The sequence below is a fragment of the Solenopsis invicta genome, chromosome 2 (genome assembly GCF_016802725.1).
Source record: "Solenopsis invicta isolate M01_SB chromosome 2, UNIL_Sinv_3.0, whole genome shotgun sequence".
Classification (NCBI taxonomy): domain Eukaryota; kingdom Metazoa; phylum Arthropoda; class Insecta; order Hymenoptera; family Formicidae; genus Solenopsis; species Solenopsis invicta.
In genome coordinates, this window is record NC_052665.1 from 25,564,126 (window position 1) to 25,584,279 (window position 20,154).

General features: G+C 36.3%; 1 protein-coding gene across 2 annotated transcripts in view; it reads left to right on the forward strand.

The window, feature by feature from the left end:
• Positions 1–20,154, forward strand: part of LOC105203209 (neurotactin) — a 101,551-nt gene that overhangs the window by 9,646 nt on the left and 71,751 nt on the right. For both annotated transcript variants that reach the window (XM_039457522.1, XM_039457517.1), the window contains exon 2: positions 17,570–17,788. In XM_039457522.1, the coding sequence (XP_039313456.1) occupies positions 17,579–17,788 (210 nt within the window). In that variant the 5' untranslated portion in view covers positions 17,570–17,578. The remainder of the gene's footprint in view (positions 1–17,569; positions 17,789–20,154) is intronic.

Sequence of the window (20,154 nt, forward strand, 5' to 3'; positions counted from 1 at the left end):
CATTATAAATTTTATAAAAAACTTTAATTACTACTACGTTAACGGAACATGATATCATATGAATCTTCTGTTTTCATGGAATATATGAATAATATCTCAAATATAATATGCTCAAAATATTTTTATAATATTTCTAGAATATTATTTTTCATATGTTGCTACAATATTATTGTTGCTAAAAATATTATTAATACATTTTGTTATTTATACTTATTTTTTAATACAAATTTTTTCATATTTAATTTAATTATTGTATCATATTGACTTTTTTTCTACAAGTTGTATTCTTATTTAAATAAATAACAGAAAAGTTATTCCAGATGCTATTTATTTGTAAAAATCATTAAAAAGAATTATAATATTATATATGGTTATATAAATAATATACTTTAATCATATATATTTCATCTTTTTGATAACATAACTTGATCTACCAATAATAGAGGAGAAGAGGGTAATATGACATCCATTTTCATTTTATTGAATGCCTTTGTTTATAGTTAATATTTTCTATTGAAACTTGAACGATTACATTCGTCAAAGTGTTGTTTGACAGGTTCTAGACTCAAAGTAATAAAATATTTATTATTTAAGACGTGATTTATAAAAGTCTAATGCACTGCATTTCTAATCGGAAGAAAAAAAGTGATTGTAATATGACTATTAATAAAAATAATTTAAAAAAATTACTTTAGTTTGCAAGAAACACAGTACCTTGTTACAAAATTATATATTCTTAATTTTTCATTGTTTAGAATTTTCCCGATTTAGAATTTTCCTGCGTTCAGAAGCTTTAGAAATACAATTAGAAATTTCTTTAAAAATATCATTTTATTCCTGTTTAACATTAAACAATAAGCATAAAGTGATGTCTCTAATATTTCTAAACACCGCTCTTTAGAATGACAATTGATTTATCGAAGAAATATTTTGCTATAAAAATTTTGCTTAAAAACCATATTAACAAAATTTTATGTTATTGTTTTAACTTTATATAACTTGAAATGTGTTTACGGCCACATAAAAAGTTAAATAACAAAAAAAAACGCTCGAGTGTATGTACCTTTGTGTGATGATACACTCAAGTTTAAGAATAATGAGGAGTACATGTAACTAAAGGTTAAATGTGTACCTTGAAAAAGTTTAGAAGTGCTCAAAAGTAAAAATGCCTTATAATAATTGTCAGTCATTATGTATTGGCATATTAGCAATACCAAAAACGGCGGGCTACTAAACGAATAACTCCATAAGCAATTGTTAGAATACGTCACCTAACAACGGAAATAATAAAGGTAGCCATATTGTCGACAGTAGCTATAATACTCTCTTCTTCTCTACATGTATTAACACAAAGTGTTCACAGATCACTAGGGATCAGTTTGCAGAAGTCTTAGAAATCAAGCAACGTTCTGGTGCGGTTGGATGGGTGACTGTTTGGAAATTTCCGGAAAGAATTTCTAAGGGATTTTATTTTTGTTGCAGAAAATATTTTTTTAAATGTTACAAAAATATATTGTTTTAACTATGAAAAATACTATGAAAATTCTGCATGATGTTATAAGTATTATACATATAGTGCAGGATGTTCTCACGATATACTTCGAATCACTGTACGGCGCAGATAAGCACAGTATTTGCGAAGTTACCATAGCGCGTATATCGAATATTATAAGGATATCAGTAATTAACTGTTGCAATACTCTCGGATATACTTGAAAAATATTCTCGGAATATACTTGTTCCGTTAGGGTAATATCTTAATAAATAATGGTTGAATTTTATTTTTTTTCTAACATTAAGAAAAGACCTCTATTAAGCTGGACCCCCCCACCAGCGAAAATCAAGTTCGCACTAGGTCAAAAATTTAGTGCTATTTATGTGCTAATTTGTTACTCTAGTCCGGATTTTTTTGCTCAAGCCGTTTAGAAACATTTAAAAAAAAAAATGGGGGGGTCCAGCATAATGGCAAGCTGGACCCCCCCATAAAAAAAAAATATATATACAGTAGCCCCTAGGCAAAAACAACTACGCTAGAATTTGTTGCTAATTTGTTGCTCTCATATAAGACCAAAATAAATATAAAATTATTTATTAAATATCATTATGCGTGGAGCTTGCGCGCCGCGCTGTATCATCCGTCACCTTATCTCGAAATAAATTGCTGCTTGCATAGTATTATATTAAATGATAGAAATCCAACTACTAAAATAAATGCAACTTCGGAATTAGTTGCTAGATATAACTTGTAAAAAATATATTTGTTCGCGCGAGGCGCGTGCTATCCACGCACAAAGTAATTATTTTCAACAAGTTACAGCTAGCAATAAAATCTTAATCTTATACCAAAATGTTCGTTAGACATCCTACTACTAAAAAAAATTGATTTCGGATTTAGTTACTAATTATAACTTGTAAAAAATATATTTATTTCTGCGAGGCGCGTGCTTTCCACGCACAAAGTAATTATTTTCAACAAGTTACAGCTAGCAATAAAATCTTAATCTTATACCAAAATGTTCGTTAGACATCCTACTACTAAAAAAAATTGATTTTGGATTTAGTTACTAATTACAACTTGTAAAAAATATATTTATTTCTGCGAGGCGCGTGCTTTCCACGCACAAAGTAATTATTTTCAACAAGTTACAGCTAGCAAAAAAATCAAAATCATATACTAAATGTTCGTTAGACATCCTACTACTAAAAAAAATTGATTTTGGATTTAGTTACTAATTATAACTTGTAAAAAATATATTTATTTCTGCGAGGGGCGTGCTTTCCACGCACAAAGTAATTATTTTCAACAAGTTACAGCTAGCAAAAAAATCAAAATCATATACTAAATGATTGTTAGACATCCTACTATTAAAAAAAATAAATTTTGGATTTAGTTACTAATTATAACTTGTAAAAAATATATTTGTTCGTGCGAGGCGCGTGCTTTCCACGCACAAAGTAATTATTTTCAACAAGTTACAGCCAGCAAAAAAATCTTAATCTTATACCAAAATGTTCGTTAGACATCCTACTACTAAAAAAAATTGATTTTGGATTTAGTTACTAATTATAACTTGTAAAAAATATATTTATTTCTGCGAGGCGCGTGCTTTCCACGCACAAAGTAATTATTTTCAACAAGTTACAGCCAGCAAAAAAATCTTAATCTTATACCAAAATGTTCGTTAGACATCCTACTACTAAAAAAAATTGATTTTGGATTTAGTTACTAATTATAACTTGTAAAAAATATATTTATTTATGCGAGGCGCGTGCTTTCCACGCACAAAGTAATTATTTTCAACAAGTTACAGCTAGCAAAAAAATCAAAATCATATACTAAATGATTGTTAGACATCCTACTATTAAAAAAAATAAATTTTGGATTTAGTTACTAATTATAACTATTAGTTATAAACACTTTATTGTGCACGAATTTACAAAGAGCTTTTGTTTATATCCTAAAACGTATTGAGCGTACAAGCGCGTGGCACAAGAAGAGAGTAGGGACTTACAGAAGTGAGAGGGGAACAGGTTTAAGCGCGAAGGCAAGGTTAGTGCCAACATTAACATTAGTAACTAATATCTAGCGAGTGTTGCCAATACATAATATAAACTAAAAAGAAACAATTATTAAAACCAACACTCCCCCTCAACGCGAGCACACTTATAAATTATGTTTGTGTCATACCCATTCCTTGCATACATTTGTTATGGATAAGTTTAACAGGACTTTTAGTCAAGATATCCGCGTACATACTTTCGGAAGGAGTATATTTAACATCAATTTCGCCACATTCATATTTTTCGCGTACAAAATGATATTTTATATCTATGTGCTTTGTGCGCGTGTGGTGTATCGGGTTTTTCATTAGGGCTTGAGCGCCTTGATTGTCGCAATAAATGACAGTTCGGTTTGCTCTAAGATTAGTTACACATAATTCTCGTAGTATACCGCGTAAATAAATAGCCTCTTTAGTGGCTTCTGTTAAAGACATGTATTCAGCCTCGGTACTTGATAAGGCTGTGGTTCTTTGTTTTCTCGACTCCCATGTTATAGCAGCATTCGCCATCACAAAGAAAAATCCTGAATGAGATCTTCTGTCGAGAGAATCTGATGCCCAATCTGAATCGGCAAAACCAAAAAATGATTTTCCGCTTTTCTGAAACTTTAAACCTTGACCGGTCGTTCCTTTTAAATACCTAAGTGCATGCTTTGCTGCAAGCCAATGCTGCTTATTAGGGTTTTGGTTAAACTGACTTAAGTAACTTACGGTATAAGTTAAGTCTGGACGTGTTGCTACCGCTAAGTACATTAAGCTTCCGATTAAGGACTGATACTCGTGTCTATTTACTTCTATGTTATCTAAATCATTATTATCTTTTGACAGATCTAATTTTGGTTCTAAAGGAGTTGCTTTTGTCTTCGATTCAGACATACCAAATTTAAATAACAAATCTTGAGCATACTGTTTTTGTGACATAAAAGTAGACTTTGTAGTTTGATCTTGAATAAATTCGATACCTAAGCAATAATGAAGTAATCCTAACTCTTTAGTTCGAAATTCTTGGTTTAAACATTGTACTAACTCACGATAAGAATTAATGTTGTTAGTAGCAACCACCAAATCATCTACATAAACTAATACATACAATATATCTGAATTAGATCTTTTAATATAAAAGCATTTAACACCGTTTAATGGAGTCATACCGTGACCTTCAAGTCTCGAGTTCAGCTTCTTGTACCATTGCCTACCAGACTGTTTCAAGCCGTAAATCGATTTGTTGAGACGGCAAACTAAATCTTCTTCGCCAGGACTTATGAAGCCGTCAGGTTGCCTCATATACACGGTTTCTTCTAACTCTCCATGGATATACGCCATCTCTATATCCAATTGGTATAAGGTAAGCCCCAGTTCCGCTGATAGTGCGGTTAAGATTCGAAGGGAACTTAGCCTTGCTACCGGAGAATAAGTTTCAGCAAAATCAAGACCTGGTGGCTGCGCGCAACCTTTTGCAACCAAACGGGTTTTTCTTCTCTCCACCGTGCCGTCTTGTAGGTACTTGGTCCTTAGCACCCAACGACATCCGATGGCTTGACAATTTTTGGGAAGTTCCACTAGGGTCCATGTGTTGTGACGAACTAAGGCTTCATATTCCTTTGACATGGCCCTTTTCCACTCAAGCTTATGTGGGCCAGTTAATGCTTCTTCCACGTCAACATCTCTTATTGCACTGAATGCCATTTGTGCATTTTGTTCTGTAGTATCAGTTTGAGTAATGTCAGTTTGGTAGAGCTTCCGTGGTCTCCCTCTTTTTCCGGTTTTTAACAGTTTGGGTCTACCGGGTGCTCGTTTTGGAGTTGCGTAATCTTTTGGACTTGTGTAATTTTCTTCGTGTGTGTCTACTTCATTTTCAGACTGTTCTTGACGGTCTTCTACATTTTCTTCGTCCACATCGTCTTCAGTGAGTTCTTCTTCTTCGTCCTTTTGCTTTTCTTTGGATTCCGTACCTTCTCCTGTAGCTGGCACTTGAAGATGAAATTTTTGAATGGAATTGTCTTCATTTATTAGAGTGTGATCCGTTTGTTCTTCAATGACTTTTACGTCTCTACTTTTGATTATTTTTCTTGATTCGGGATCCCATAGTCGATAGGCTTTTGCATCAGTTGCATATCCTAGAAAAATATGCTCTTTTGACTTTTGATCAAACTTTCCTCTTGTTGCAGTTTTATCCAAGACATAAGCTTTGCATCCAAAAGTTTTAAAATGTGAGACATTTGGTTTTCTTTCAAACCAGCTTTCATACGGCGTAACATTTTCCAAACTTTTTTGTTGGACAGCGATTCCTAATGTAAGCAGCTGTAGCGATAGCTTCCGCCCAAAAAACCTTAGGTAAATGAGCTTGAGATATCAGACATCTGGCCATCTCCACGAGGGTGCGATTCATTCTCTCAGCGATTCCATTTTGCTGAGGAGTATGAGGAGTAGTATATTCTCGCTTGATTCCTGCCTTTTCAAGTTCGCGATTAAATGATTTTCCACAGTACTCAAGGCCATTGTCGGTTCGTAGAATTTTGATTTTACGATCCTTTTGATTTTCTACGAATGACTTATATTTCATAAAAGCTTCTTTGACTTCGTCTTTTGATTTCAAAAAATAAACTGTTACCCATCTAGATTTGTGATCTATAAAGGTAACAAAATATCTGGCGCCACCTAAACTTGTAGTTCTCATTGGGCCACAGACATCAGATGAGACAAGTTCCAATAGCTCTTGGCACTTGGTATTAGAGTGTTTTGGAAAAGGATTTGTAGTCTGTTTATTTTCTACGCAAACCTTGCAAGAGAAATCTTGTTGAAGAAAAGTTGGGGTGCCTAGAACCAAGTTTTGTGAAAATAATTTCTTTAAGTCGAACATGTTTAAATGCCCATATCGTCGATGCCACAGTTCCGCTTGTTTGATATCTGTTACGGCATTGCTAGCGAAATCTGAAACTGGTTCTATAATATAAAGGCCATTTTTTCTTTGGGCTATTACTAGCTTGTCTCCTTTTTGATTTAAAATTACAGCAGTATTTTCGGTTAACAAAATTTTACGACCGTTAGTTGTTGCTTTCGATGCTGAAAATAGATTTGTGCTCAACTTGGGGATATACAATGTATTTTCCAATTTTACTCGGTGGATGCGTTTTCCTTTTGTTAAAGATAGATAAACGGTGCCTATACCTTTTACTTCTGTTAGTTCATTGTTTGCAAGTCTTACCTTTTGGTTTGTAACTTCTTTTAAATCGACAAACTTGGAACGATTCTTACACATGTGGGATGTCGCTCCACTGTCGAGGCACCATACGTCCGTTGATTCTAAATTTGCGCTGAACGTATTTGCAACAATTGCATCCTGATGTGATACATGTTTGTGTGCATCTTCATTAACAGCATAAAAAGCATCTTCAGCACATGCAGCTTCTTCGTTTTTTTTGTTCCAACATTGTGTAGCTTTGTGTCCCTTTTTGTGACAGTACGTACACTTGATATAAGGCTTATTTTCCTTATTCGACGTCTTCTTGTAGTTCTTGTCGAATTTTCCTTCTTGTTTAGAGCCAAATTTATTTTTATTTGCTTGGAATGCGTTTTGTTGGTTTTGTGTCGATTCTTTTCCTCTTCTGGCCTGAAATTCTTCTAAAAGTTTTATTTTTAATATTTCAGGAGTAGGTAATACGTCTCGGGCTTCTATGGCACATCTAAAATTTTCATAACTATCGGGGACGCTATATAGAAGCAATATTGTTACCAAATCATCCGCGATTTCAACGTTCATTTCGTTTAGTTTATCGATGATGCCAAAAAATTTATTTAAATGTTCATCCATACCTTCTTCTTGAGACATCTTTGAGAAAATTAATTGCTTTAACAATGTAGTCTTACGCGCTGGTCCTTTAGACTGGTAAATTTCTTCGAGCTTTACCCATACATCTCGTGATGTTTGGCAGTGTTTCACGTGACATAGTTCCGATGGAGATATATTTAAAATGATATCAGCCTTTGCCTTTTGGTCAGCTAACTCCCATGTCGGAATATCCTGTTCTGCTTGCGGACGAGTCTTCATGCCATTTACATATAACCACCGTTCATTACGTACAAGGACTGCTTGCATTTGCATTTTCCAAGTGTCGTAATTATTTTTGGATAAATGCTCTATTTGTGCAACGTGCATAGACATTGTAGTCGTTCGTTAATTTTTACGTGCCGTGCAAAAAAGAGATAACTTAACCTCACTTTTGTATTACAACTTGTTACGGTTGTATTTGTCTAAGGATCCGTAAAATAACACAATAGATATATCTATTCGGGACTCTGGGCCCATAACCTATTAGTTATAAACACTTTATTGTGCACGAATTTACAAAGAGCTTTTGTTTAAATCCTAAAACGTATTGAGCGTACAAGCGCGTGGCACAAGAAGAGAGTAGGGACTTACAGAAGTGAGAGGGGAACAGGTTTAAGCGCGAAGGCAAGGTTAGTGCCAACATTAACATTAGTAACTAATATCTAGCGAGTGTTGCCAATACATAATATAAACTAAAAAAAAACAATTATTAAAACCAACAATAACTTGTAAAAAATATATTTGTTCGTGCGAGGCGCGTGCTTTCCACGCACAAAGTAATTATTTTCAACAAGTTACAGCCAGCAAAAAAATCTTAATCCAAAATCAATTTTTTTTAGTAGTAGGATGTCTAACGAACATTTTGGTATAAGATTAAGATTTTATTGCTAGCTGTAACTTGTTGAAAATAATTACTTTGTGCGTGGAAAGCACGCGCCTCGCATAAATAAATATATTTTTTACAAGTTATAATTAGTAACTAAATCCAAAATCAATTTTTTTTTGTAGTAGGATGTCTAACGAACATTTTGGTATAAGATTAAGATTTTTTTGCTGGCTGTAACTTGTTGAAAATAATTACTTTGTGCGTGGAAAGCACGCGCCTCGCAGAAATAAATATATTTTTTACAAGTTATAATTAGTAACTGTTGCGGGTTTAAGGATCGCGAGTAAAGAACAGGATACGTTGTTGCAGGATACGGATAACCAGTTTATTAAGATACGTGGCGATACAGAGTCTCGCGTGTAGACGAATGGCTACCGAACCGAGATCGTGCCAAAAAGAACCGGGAAGGAAGGGTAATGTAGATAGGCGACTAGAGGCGCTATCTCCGCTTTTACATGCGGATCGCCCAATTGACCAATGGAGAATCGCCAATACTTCCCCTCGAACCGCAGTAAAAATTCTGAACTCCGTCATTCGATGAACCTCAGTCCCAGAAGATGAATGCAGTTTTCGTGTTTGGCTGCTGACAGCCCTTTGGTGAGGACATCCGCGGGCATCTGGTCGGTAGGCGTGTACTCAATGGATATAATTTCCTTCTTGACCGCGTCACGCACAAAATGATGCCTGATGTCGATGTGTTTAGTGCGTGAATGATACACAGGATTTGCAACCAATTTCTGTGCACCCAGGTTGTCGTTCTTTAGAACAACACTTGGTAAAATTGTTCCGAAGCCTTTCAGCAGTCTCCTCATGTACAAGGCTTCCTTCGTCGCCTCGGATAAGGCCATGTATTCAGATTCTGTGGACGATAAAGCCACAGTCTGCTGCTTCTTCGACTCCCAGCTGACCGCCGCGCCGCTTGCAATGAAAACGTAACCCGTGTAAGATCTTCGATCGACATTACAGCCACCCCAATCAGCGTCCGCGAACATTACTGGAGAATCATCGCTGCGTTTGAATACGAGACCAATATCACTGGTCCCCTTTAAGTACCGCAGCACTCGCTTAGCTGCCTTCCAATGGGTTTCCCCGTGACAGTCATTAAATTGACTTAGATGACTCACAGCGTGAGCTATATCGGGTCTTGTCCCTACAGACAAGTACATCAAGGCTCCGATTAATTTTCGGTAAGGAAAGCTTGCCTCACTCTTGTCCTCTTCATCCTCTTCGACGATGAGTTTTTGACCAGGATCCAACGGTGTCTTCGTAGGTCGACACTCTGACATCCCGAATCTGTCAAGAATGTCTAATATATAACCTCTTTGACTAATGGAGATGGTCTTCTTGCTTCTGGTGAACTCCAGGCCTAGGCAGTGTTTGACGCTACCCAGCTCCTTGACCTCGAATTTGGTACTGAGATGATTCTTTAGTCTCCTGACCGTCTCGTCGTCACGTGATACTAGTAGGATGTCATCCACGTAGATGATTATAAAACATATGCTCTTCGCTTCCCCGACGCGATAAACGCAAGGGTCAGCTTCAGATGCAACCGCTCCTATACTTCGCAGTTCGCCGTCCAAACATGTGTGCCAGGCACGTCCCGCCTGCCGCAGTCCGTATAGGGCCTTTTTAAGCAGACAGACTACGTCCTTTTCCTCCAGTTCCTTCCACATCTTCTTCGCCGTTTCCCGAACAGATTTGTCTCCTTGTTCGGCTCGAACGATATGCTCCAAGATAGCTTTGAGATACATTGGAGGTTCCATAAAAATCCTTTCCTCGACGTCGCTATTCAGATAAGCCGTTGTTATATCGAGTTGCTCGATTTTCATGTCATGTTGGACTGCTATAGCTGCCGCTGCGCGTATGGAACTTAATCTGGCTACTGGTGCGAACGTTTCATTAAAGTCCACGCCAGGTATTTGGGCGAAACCGCGTGCCACTACTCGAGCTTTTCTCGTCGCGAGATTTCCGCTGGAGTCATATTTATTTCGCAGAACGAATCTGCTTCCGATTACTTTCTGATCTTCGGGACGCTCGACAAGGCTCCACGTTTTCTTTTTAATTAACGATTTCACCTCCGATGCCATGGCTTCTTTCCAAGCTGATGAGTTTGCTCCTGATATCGCCTCCGCAGTGGGAATCTCCGCGAGAAAAGCAAATTCTGCTTCCTGCTCATTCTCACCGTAGTCTTTCCGAGGTCGTCCCGGCCGTCCTGTTCGAATTATGCGAGGGCGTCCGCGTCTGCGAACTGGCTGATCTATCTCATCTTCCGTCTCTATTTCATCGACGATCTCTTGGAAATCTTCTTCTGCGTCCGGCTTTCTTGGTGTTAACTGGATATCGATTTCTGATGCTTTTGGGTCGTCATCAGTGTGATCACGTGTATTGGACTCCGAATAAAAATCCTCGAACGATCCTCTTGACTCTTCGACGTGTCCTTCCAGAAAACGCACGTCTCTTGTGATCTCTACCTTTCGAGAGTCAGGTAGCCACACTCGAAAGCCCTTTGACTCTTCGGAATATCCTATGAATACTCCTTTCCTAGATCGAGCCTCAAACTTCCCCTTCGTTGGACTTCTGTCTAGGCAGTATACTTTGCATCCGAATTCTTTGAAATGCTTTACCGTCGGCACCTTGTCGTGCCATGCCTCATAGGGAGTTCTTCCATCTAACTTCTTCGTTGGACAGCGGTTTCTTATGTAATTTGCCGTACAAATTGCCTCTGCCCAGAAGTATGGTGATAGACCGGATTGAAGCAGGAGACATCGCGCCGACTCCACCAACGTCCGATTTTTCCTTTCCGCCACGCCATTTTGTTCTGGCGTATAGGCCGTTGTGAGTCGACGCTGAATACCTTCCGACTTTAGATACTCGTCGAATTCCTTGTTCACGTATTCGCGTCCATTGTCGGACTGGATGCTTTTTATCTTCATGCCAAGTTGTTTCTCGACGAGCGCCTTGAAAGTCTTAAACTCTTCGAACACTTGACTTTTGTTCTTAATAAATCTTACTTCGGTCCATCTAGTGTGGTCATCTGTGAAAGTGACCATATAAATCGAACCACCGTTCGACGGTACGCGCATCGGGCCGCAAACGTCGGTATGGATGATACCTAACTTCTCCGTTTCTCGACTTGATTCCTTTGGAAATGACGGCCGCGTCATCTTCCCCTGAATGCAGATTTCGCAGCTAGGGTCCTTGTCTGTGCTCTGGATGTCTATTCCACGAATGGCGCCATTCTTAAGAGCGCTTATCAAGTCCCGAAAGTTTAGGTGACCCATTCTTCGGTGCCAGATCAACAAATGATTCGCTGACCTTGTCGTATTCTTCTTGTCTTCGTGCTCTGCGTTTCGACAACTTTGAGGCGATGCTCCCTCCACATAGTAGAGATTATTGATGCGCCTCGCAACCAACGTTTCGGACCCGTGTTTATCCATGATCGTGGCTTTTTCATTATTGAATATCACCTTGTAGCCCTTGTCCGTGATTTTCGAAACTGATAACAAGTTTGTGCGGAGCTCGGGCACGTGTAATGTGTCGGTTAGAGTCACATCGCTCCGCTTACCATCCAGGGTTACCACGATTTCGGCAGCGCCCTTTGCCTTAATTTCGGCGGATGCATTGCTTGCTAATTTCAAGTTTCCTGGCTCACTCTTCTTGATCTCTGTGAAGGTATTGATGTCCTTGCAGAGATGCGACGTGCACCCACTGTCCAAACACCAAACGCTCTTGTCGCTGTTGGTTGTCATCTGACATACGTCGCCTTCATCGATGGTCGACAGCAGACTTACACTCGCGGGTTTCTTGTCCCTTTTCGTCGTGCACTCTGAAGATTTGTGTCCTTCCTTGTGACACTTGAAGCATCGGAATTCGAATTTTTTGCTTTTGTTCTGGTCGTCCTTTCCATGACGATTCTTCGGCTTCCATTTCTTTTTGTCTGCTAGCATGGCTCCTTGTTGCGGAGTCGACGTAGCTGCTCTTCTAGCTTCATACTCCTCGGTTATTTTAGTGCGCAAGTTCTCAGGCGTGGGTAGCTGATCTCGACTTTCGATCGCGCATCTGAAATTTTCGTAACTCGATGGTAGGCTGTAGAGCATCATGATGGCGAGTTGATCCGGATTTATGTTAACGTCCATTTCAGACAATTTGTCCACAGCATCAAAAAATTCGTGTAGATGCTCACGTACATCGCCTCCTTCGTTCATCTTTTGTAGAGTAAGGCTCTTCAATAGTGTGGCCTTGCGTGCAGGTCCCTTCGACTGAAAAATGCTTTCCAATTTAATCCATAACTCACGAGATGTTGCACAGTTCTTTATTTGCTTCAGCTGGCTGGCACCTATGGATAAAATTAGATCGGATTTAGCTTTTTCGTCCTTAATTTTCCAATCTCGAACTGCTGCTGCTGAGTTCGCATCTCCCTCTACGATTTCGGGTTTTGTGATTTCTCCGCTAACATAACCCCATGCGTCGTTCTTCACTAGCAGTGCACGCATCTGTAGTTTCCATGTGTCGTAGTTCTCGCGCCCGAGCGCTTCGATACGTACGTTACCGTTGGCGTTCATTTTTTTTTTTTTTTTTTTTTTGTTAACGCGCGTGTTTGCTTCAACGACCGAACAAGCGCCTCCGGTATGTATATATCCGATCTCACTCTTTCGTTCGACCTCCCGCACGTACGCCAAACAACAAAAAAAAAATCGTGTTCGTGCTCTGTCTTATTCACTCGCACTTTCGCGGATTTTTCCCGCGCGCACCGAATTTCGCGCCAATATCGTTCCGCGCGTATGCCAATGTCCGTTTGCACACTCTCACTCGGATTCCCGCGCGCACTGAGTCTTACGCCGACGCCGTCCTGCGTGTGTGCCGATATCCGGTTGTACACGCTCAATCGGTCCTTTCGCGCACACCGATGCCGTTCCGCGTGTGTGCCGATATCCGGTTGTACACGCTCAATCGGTCCTTTCGCGCACACCGATGCCGTTCCGCGTGTGTGCCGATATCCGGTTGTACACGCTCAATCGGTCCTTTCGCGCACACCGATGCCGTTCCGCGTGTATGCCTAATCAAGGGTACTTACGAATCGTGTTCGTACTCTCGCTCTGTTGGCTTGCACCTTGTGGGCTCTCCCGCGCACACTGATTCTCGTACCGAGATCGTCCCTCGTGTAGTATGCCAAGAAAAAGGAATGTGAGCACTCGCGATTTCAGACGCCCTGGGCCCATAACCTGTTGCGGGTTTAAGGATCGCGAGTAAAGAACAGGATACGTTGTTGCAGGATACGGATAACCAGTTTATTAAGATACGTGGCGATACAGAGTCTCGCGTGTAGACGAATGGCTACCGAACCGAGATCGTGCCAAAAAGAACCGGGAAGGAAGGGTAATGTAGATAGGCGACTAGAGGCGCTATCTCCGCTTTTACATGCGGATCGCCCAATTGACCAATGGAGAATCGCCAATAGTAACTAAATCCGAAATCAATTTTTTTTAGTAGTAGGATGTCTAACGAACATTTTGGTATAAGATTAAGATTTTATTGCTAGCTGTAACTTGTTGAAAATAATTACTTTGTGCGTGGATAGCACGCGCCTCGCGCGAACAAATATATTTTTTACAAGTTATATCTAGCAACTAATTCCGAAGTTGCATTTATTTTAGTAGTTGGATTTCTATCATTTAATATAATACTATGCAAGCAGCAATTTATTTCGAGATAAGGTGACGGATGATACAGCGCGGCGCGCGAGCTCCACGCATAATGATATTTAATAAACAATTTTATATTTATTTTGGTCTTATATGAGAGCAACAAATTAGCAACGAATTCTAGCGTAGTTGTTTTTGCCTAGGGGCTACTGTATATATATTTTTTTTTATGGGGGGGGTCCAGCTTGCCATTAAGCTGGACCCCCCTATTTTTTTTTAAATGTTGCTAAACGGCTTGAGCAAAAAAATCCGGACTAGAGTAACAAATTAGCACATAAATAGCACTAAATTTTTGACCTAGTGCGAACTTGATTTTCGCTGGTGGGGGGTCCAGCTTAATAGAGGTTAAGAAAAGGCTATTGTTCAGATTTCAACTTAATAACCTTAATATGATTTTGCTTATGCTTCTATAAAAAAATTATTTTACTATTACGTCTTAATACAGCAGATAAATTTATTAGAATACTTAAATGTTAACCTAATTTTACGTTAGCCTTTTCAGTAATTAATAAATTAAATAAATTTATTAAAATGCATAATGCTGCCCACCTATCCTTATTTCGTGGGGTACAAAATCAATTTTTTAAGGCAACGCTGGACCAGTCTCTATACGTGCTTATTTTTGGATACTCATATCTTTTAATTAGATTAACAAATCTCAAAATCCTTATCCATAATAAAAGTTGTGACAAAAGCATACTTCGCTAACTATAATTTAATACGAAAAACAAACAGATTAAAAAATTATAGTTAGTTTTAGACATTGTATGTATAAAATAAATAGTTAGCGAGATATGAATTAAATGAAAGAATAATATGGCGCTTGCAGAACGATCCTAGAAGTTTTAACATAAAAGATATAAGTGCATGAAAATTGTTTATGTAATTTGCACGTGGAATTGGTGCGAACAGCAGAAATTGTGTTCATAATAGTTGAGAGATCTTGCATTAGAGGTGCTAAAGTCAAAGGACATGGATAGATGAGTATGTTTGACAAAGAGCGTTAGCCTATTCCTCTTTCACTCTTCGCTTCACGCGCGACTCTCAATCCGTAGAAGAAAAATCTGCAGCAATATGCACCGACGTCAAGTGAGTTCCACAGTCGGTCGTCAGTTCAGCATTGCCTTAAAGTATGAAACTTCTTATGTTGGACAAACCCGTAGAATGTTAAAAAATAGAATTGATGAATAGGGTAAATTCGGTATTTACGCCGCAGGGGATGTACGCCGCAGCAGTTACAAAAAATAGAAGGAATAAAAATAGTTTGCTCACCACCACTTTGTTATGTGCCTTTAAGCTATATTAGTATTGTATTGTTATTACAGTTCTTTATTGTTAATATTAACGAAAATATCGTGAATTGAATTAATTTTTTCACGTACAAGTAGCGCGATTGTGTATTACGATCTACATAAAATGATTACTGTAGAAAATATAAAAGGCATTATTTTATGATATGTAAATGTTGAGCGATAGTAAAGGATGAAATACAACCAAGATACAAATGCATAGCTCTTGTATTCTTTATTTAGTTTGATATCTTGTATATTTTACTTGTTTAGGATATACGGTCTTTTCAGCGAGCGGGATTTATGCCGTAATACAGACACTGCATGATTAAAAAGCAGCACTTACCCTGCGTTGAGCACTATGTTGAGAACACAATGCGTACATATCTGCACTCTGTTGATGTCTGTGCATATTAATTTCTTTAATATTGCATTATTATTACTCTGTAAACATATTTACTGTTTTTATTCCCTAATAAACTTTGTAAACACATTTTGTAAGTCATTATCACATATCATTATGTTATTTTATATCATATTTGTAAATGTTATTTGTAAATAATTGATGTGCCGTGTATCTTACACATGAGTAGTCGTAAATCCCGCCACTTTTTTATATGACAAAAATGCAAGGGTTTTTTAAGTTTCTTTTTCAAGTATAAGAAAAGAAATATTTCATATTTAAAATTTTTTTATAATAGTAAACAGTATGAAGTTTTTATTGGCATAATTTATTTTCCTTAAACATAGTAAATAATACTCGATAAATTTAATTTTTGATAGCTACGGCGTATATACCGACATTACCTTATAAAAATAAATTAAAAGAGGTGATACTTAAAAATCAATTATTACTGAACATCGTATTGAATGTTTTCACGATTTTAATTAAAAAAACGTCAAAATATTAGGTTAATTAGATGAAGAAGTCTATTTTAATAAATAGCTTATATCTGAAATGATACATATCAAAAATAATACCTGGAATTACATTTACAAAGTGATACTGATCTTGATCTTGTCTATTTCGATCTGATTAATAAGTTGGGTATCATGAATTTTCTAGTTTGCTATCTTTGGTTTATATAGCATTATATTGAGAATAGTAATAAGCACTGTAAAAGAGGGAAAGTATATGACATATTCTTTTCTTTTTGCATTTTCACAATTCTACTCGCTTTGTCATAATTGTAAAGCTTGACCTTTCTTTTTTTCTTTATAAATCAAATTTACTTAACTTCTAATTATTTAAAAATTTCTTTAAAATCAAATTATGTCATTATTATCATTGATTTTAAGAAATATGATTATAGAAGTGTTAACAGTTAATTTAAGCTTTAACAATGGACTTCCGAATGACTATGGGTATATTCTGAACGGTGTTAGTTTGGCTTATTCTTTTTCCTAAAAGTTAGCAGCCATGTAACTAAACGGAGTGTTCCGTACTCATCATTTAACTTGCAAACATCGTAATAAATCGTGGATGCTATGTTAAATCAAAAAAAGATGTCAAAAATGCATTCTTTAGAAATACAAGATGATAATGAAACTTACAATTTTTTCCTGACAAAAGATATAATCGATTTAGCTCATATATAGTGGTAAATATTGTAATAAACTATTACAAAATCAAAATTTTTCTTATAATTTTTAACTTTTCAGATCAATCATACGCAGAAAAAATTTTAATTATGCAAAAATAAAAATATCTCCAGTTATTTAATAAAAGTAAATCTACAAAAACTGAACATATGATAAAAAAGTATTAAAATTATTACAAAATTCCAATATTATACAATTTTATGTATCAAATGATATTTATGATATTTATCTTTGTTATGAAAAATTTCTATATTTTCATCACTTGCGAACTAGAACTTGTAAAAGCCATATCAAGTATTATAGCTTTATTTCGATTTAAATTTACATATATTTTATTAGAAAAGAAGAAAATATAAATATTTGTTCTTGAAGAGGTGTTGATTTTTATAGGTTAAATGATGAGTGCGGAACACTTCTCCGTTTAGTTGGCTGCCAAAACTTTTAGAAAAAAAAAGCCAAACCAACACCGTTTGGAATATATCCTATATAAAATAAACTGTCTTGCATTTTTCAATTAATACTTTAAGAAAATGCAGAAAACAAAAAATCGATATTTAAAGTTTTCAACTTACTTCCCTTCTTAATTTTCAACATTAAAGTCAAGCAAGTGGATATCTTAACAGTCAAGCGTGTCAAATTCACGATAAAATTCATGTTCCATGCTTAATTAAACGCGAGCTTTTTCCAATGTTCGATTTCAGGAGTGGAAAATGAGCCAAACGGATCAAGACAAAAGTATGGACAAAAAGAAGATCGCCGAGGAGGAGAGAGAGAAAATGCTGAATGCTGAGAATACGAAGCACGGCGCCGCACCTGCGCCTGATCTCGAATCTGAGGAGCAGAAACCAAAGAAGAAAATACCAATCGGCGGCATCAAGATGCCTGGTTTCTGTCGTACGAAGAGCAAAGAACCGTGCAAGGTATGGCACTGCGATATTTTATCTGAGTCTTGTTTCTCGCGACGGAACGAGCCGCCGGTTATGATATTCTAAAGTTGTGATGGTAGAACTTTTAGTATAGGCTCTATGGATCCGGTATTGAATGCCTGTTCGCAACTTGCGTTGTACCTTAACGCTTTCTACATGATTGGTTTTCGAATTTTTCTCATATGGAAACCACACTTTGCATATATCTCGTTTCAGTACAACAAGTGTAGAAAACATTAATAGTTATATTATTTAGTGATTGTATCATCTACTTTTATGTAATCGGTGGTCGCATGGATAATTGCTGTCACATTTCTAATTTGTGATACGATTGTAGAAAGATAAGAATACTAGGTAGTGATGTATGCGTGCATTTAAATAACATGATGCAGAATTGAATGTACGAATAACAAATCTGAAAAAGAGTTCTTATTTAAATATATAATAGAGACCTTTTAATCAAATACTGGTTTTAAGGCAAATTTTGGCAAAATCCTTCGAGAAAGAAGAATATACATTAGATGATTTTTACTCAAATGGATTTTTGCAAACATTTCTTCAGCATGACTAATACTAAGATCAAATATATATTTTGAAGATTGTTAACGATTTGTTTTATCTTTTCTCGTTTAATTGATGGAAGTGTCAAAGAGTAATCGAACAAACTCAACCGTTTCTAGCCTTCTTTCTGTGTTTGTCGTTTTTAATATTGTCGCGAATCGATACCAGGTGCGCGGTTATCGTATTCTGCTTTTTTTTTAACCTGATGGAAAAAACATCGTTACGGGTCTGCGAACACCCCACGTTAAACATATAGGGAGCTTACGTAGAGGAAAAGGTACTATTAGGGGCATTTATTTACATTTTATTCAATAATTTTGCTAATAATCAATATTTTATGATAAATTGTACGATTAAATTTCGTCAAAATGTTGTTCAGATTCTAGACTTAAAGTTAACTCAAGTTTGACACTGTGTTTGACACTTGTTTGACTCAATGTCAAGTAGAGCGATCGCAAATAATTCTTTGCTCATGTTGCATCATTTATACGATTAACAAATCATTTAATTACGTAGGAGTAATAATGAAAAATTGCTGTTTCTCGGCGGAATAAAGAACATTTAAATTGTTTCGCTGATTATTAACAAAATGACAAGTAATGTATAGCGATGTTTAAATACCGCATCTCTGACATTCTCGATGGCTACATTATCTCATGATATTACAAATGGAACTCAGAATAGAATGACCATAAGAATTCGAAAAAGAAGATGATCTGAATAACGGCTACTGGCTACGTTTTTGCATAATTATGTTCGACATGTAGAAAGAAATACTAACATTCTAAAAAGCGACTTATGTCACTCATCAAATTTGTACTTGAATCCACGTATTTGATATTTAATGATGTAATATACAAACCAACATTTAACACCCCAATGAGTTCACCATTATCTCTGATCAACTGATGTTGTCATGCAAGACTTAAAGGAAAAATCATTGCAAATGGCAAGCACAGAAATCTTTTTCTATAATATTATTGCTATGTCAATGACATACTATTTGCAGCTCTTGTCATTGCAACAAGATAACATATTAAATATTTTTAATAGTTGGCCGTCTTAAGTTTGCTGTAGAACATAAAAAAATTATAGCACAAACTTTTTAGATTTTACATTACGTGTTATTAATGAAAAAATCCATTTAGACTGGTATTATAAAGAAACGTTTTTAGATAGAGTTTTATCATATTTTTCTAAATCACATTGCCACAAAATAAGTACAATTTATAATCTTGTTGACAGAGCAATTTTGTCGTCTCACCCTTAATTCCATAAAAAAAATTTCAAACTCTGCATTCTTTAGATAATAGGTTTCCTTTGGAAACCATTTTCAATAGTATTTTATAGTTCTCCAAGTGGAGATTGTAGTATGACTTTAGATTTCTATAAGTGGCTCTTTAACCTTCAAATACACTGATCTCGTAAAATATGTAAACGATTTTTTCGAGTCTGAGAGACTTTTTTAACTTTGAAAAGCTATAATTTTGGTTCCAATCAATATTTTTCAATAATTTTTTCTTTCTCTTTCTCTCTCTCCCCCCCCCTTTTTTTAAATAAAAGTTCAGCATTTTAGAAATGTGACTGCACAGAAATGTGACTGTGACAACGGCATTGTCGAAAAATGATTTATTGTAAAGTTATAATAAAAAAACCATTTAAGCAAAAATAAAAAATTGTTCAAAAATCCACTTTTCTTTTAATAAATTATATCTTGGCAATAATAAACTTTTAAGGACTTTGAAATACAACATTTTAAAGCTGAAGAGTCATACTTTGAAAAAAATTCTGGCATTATC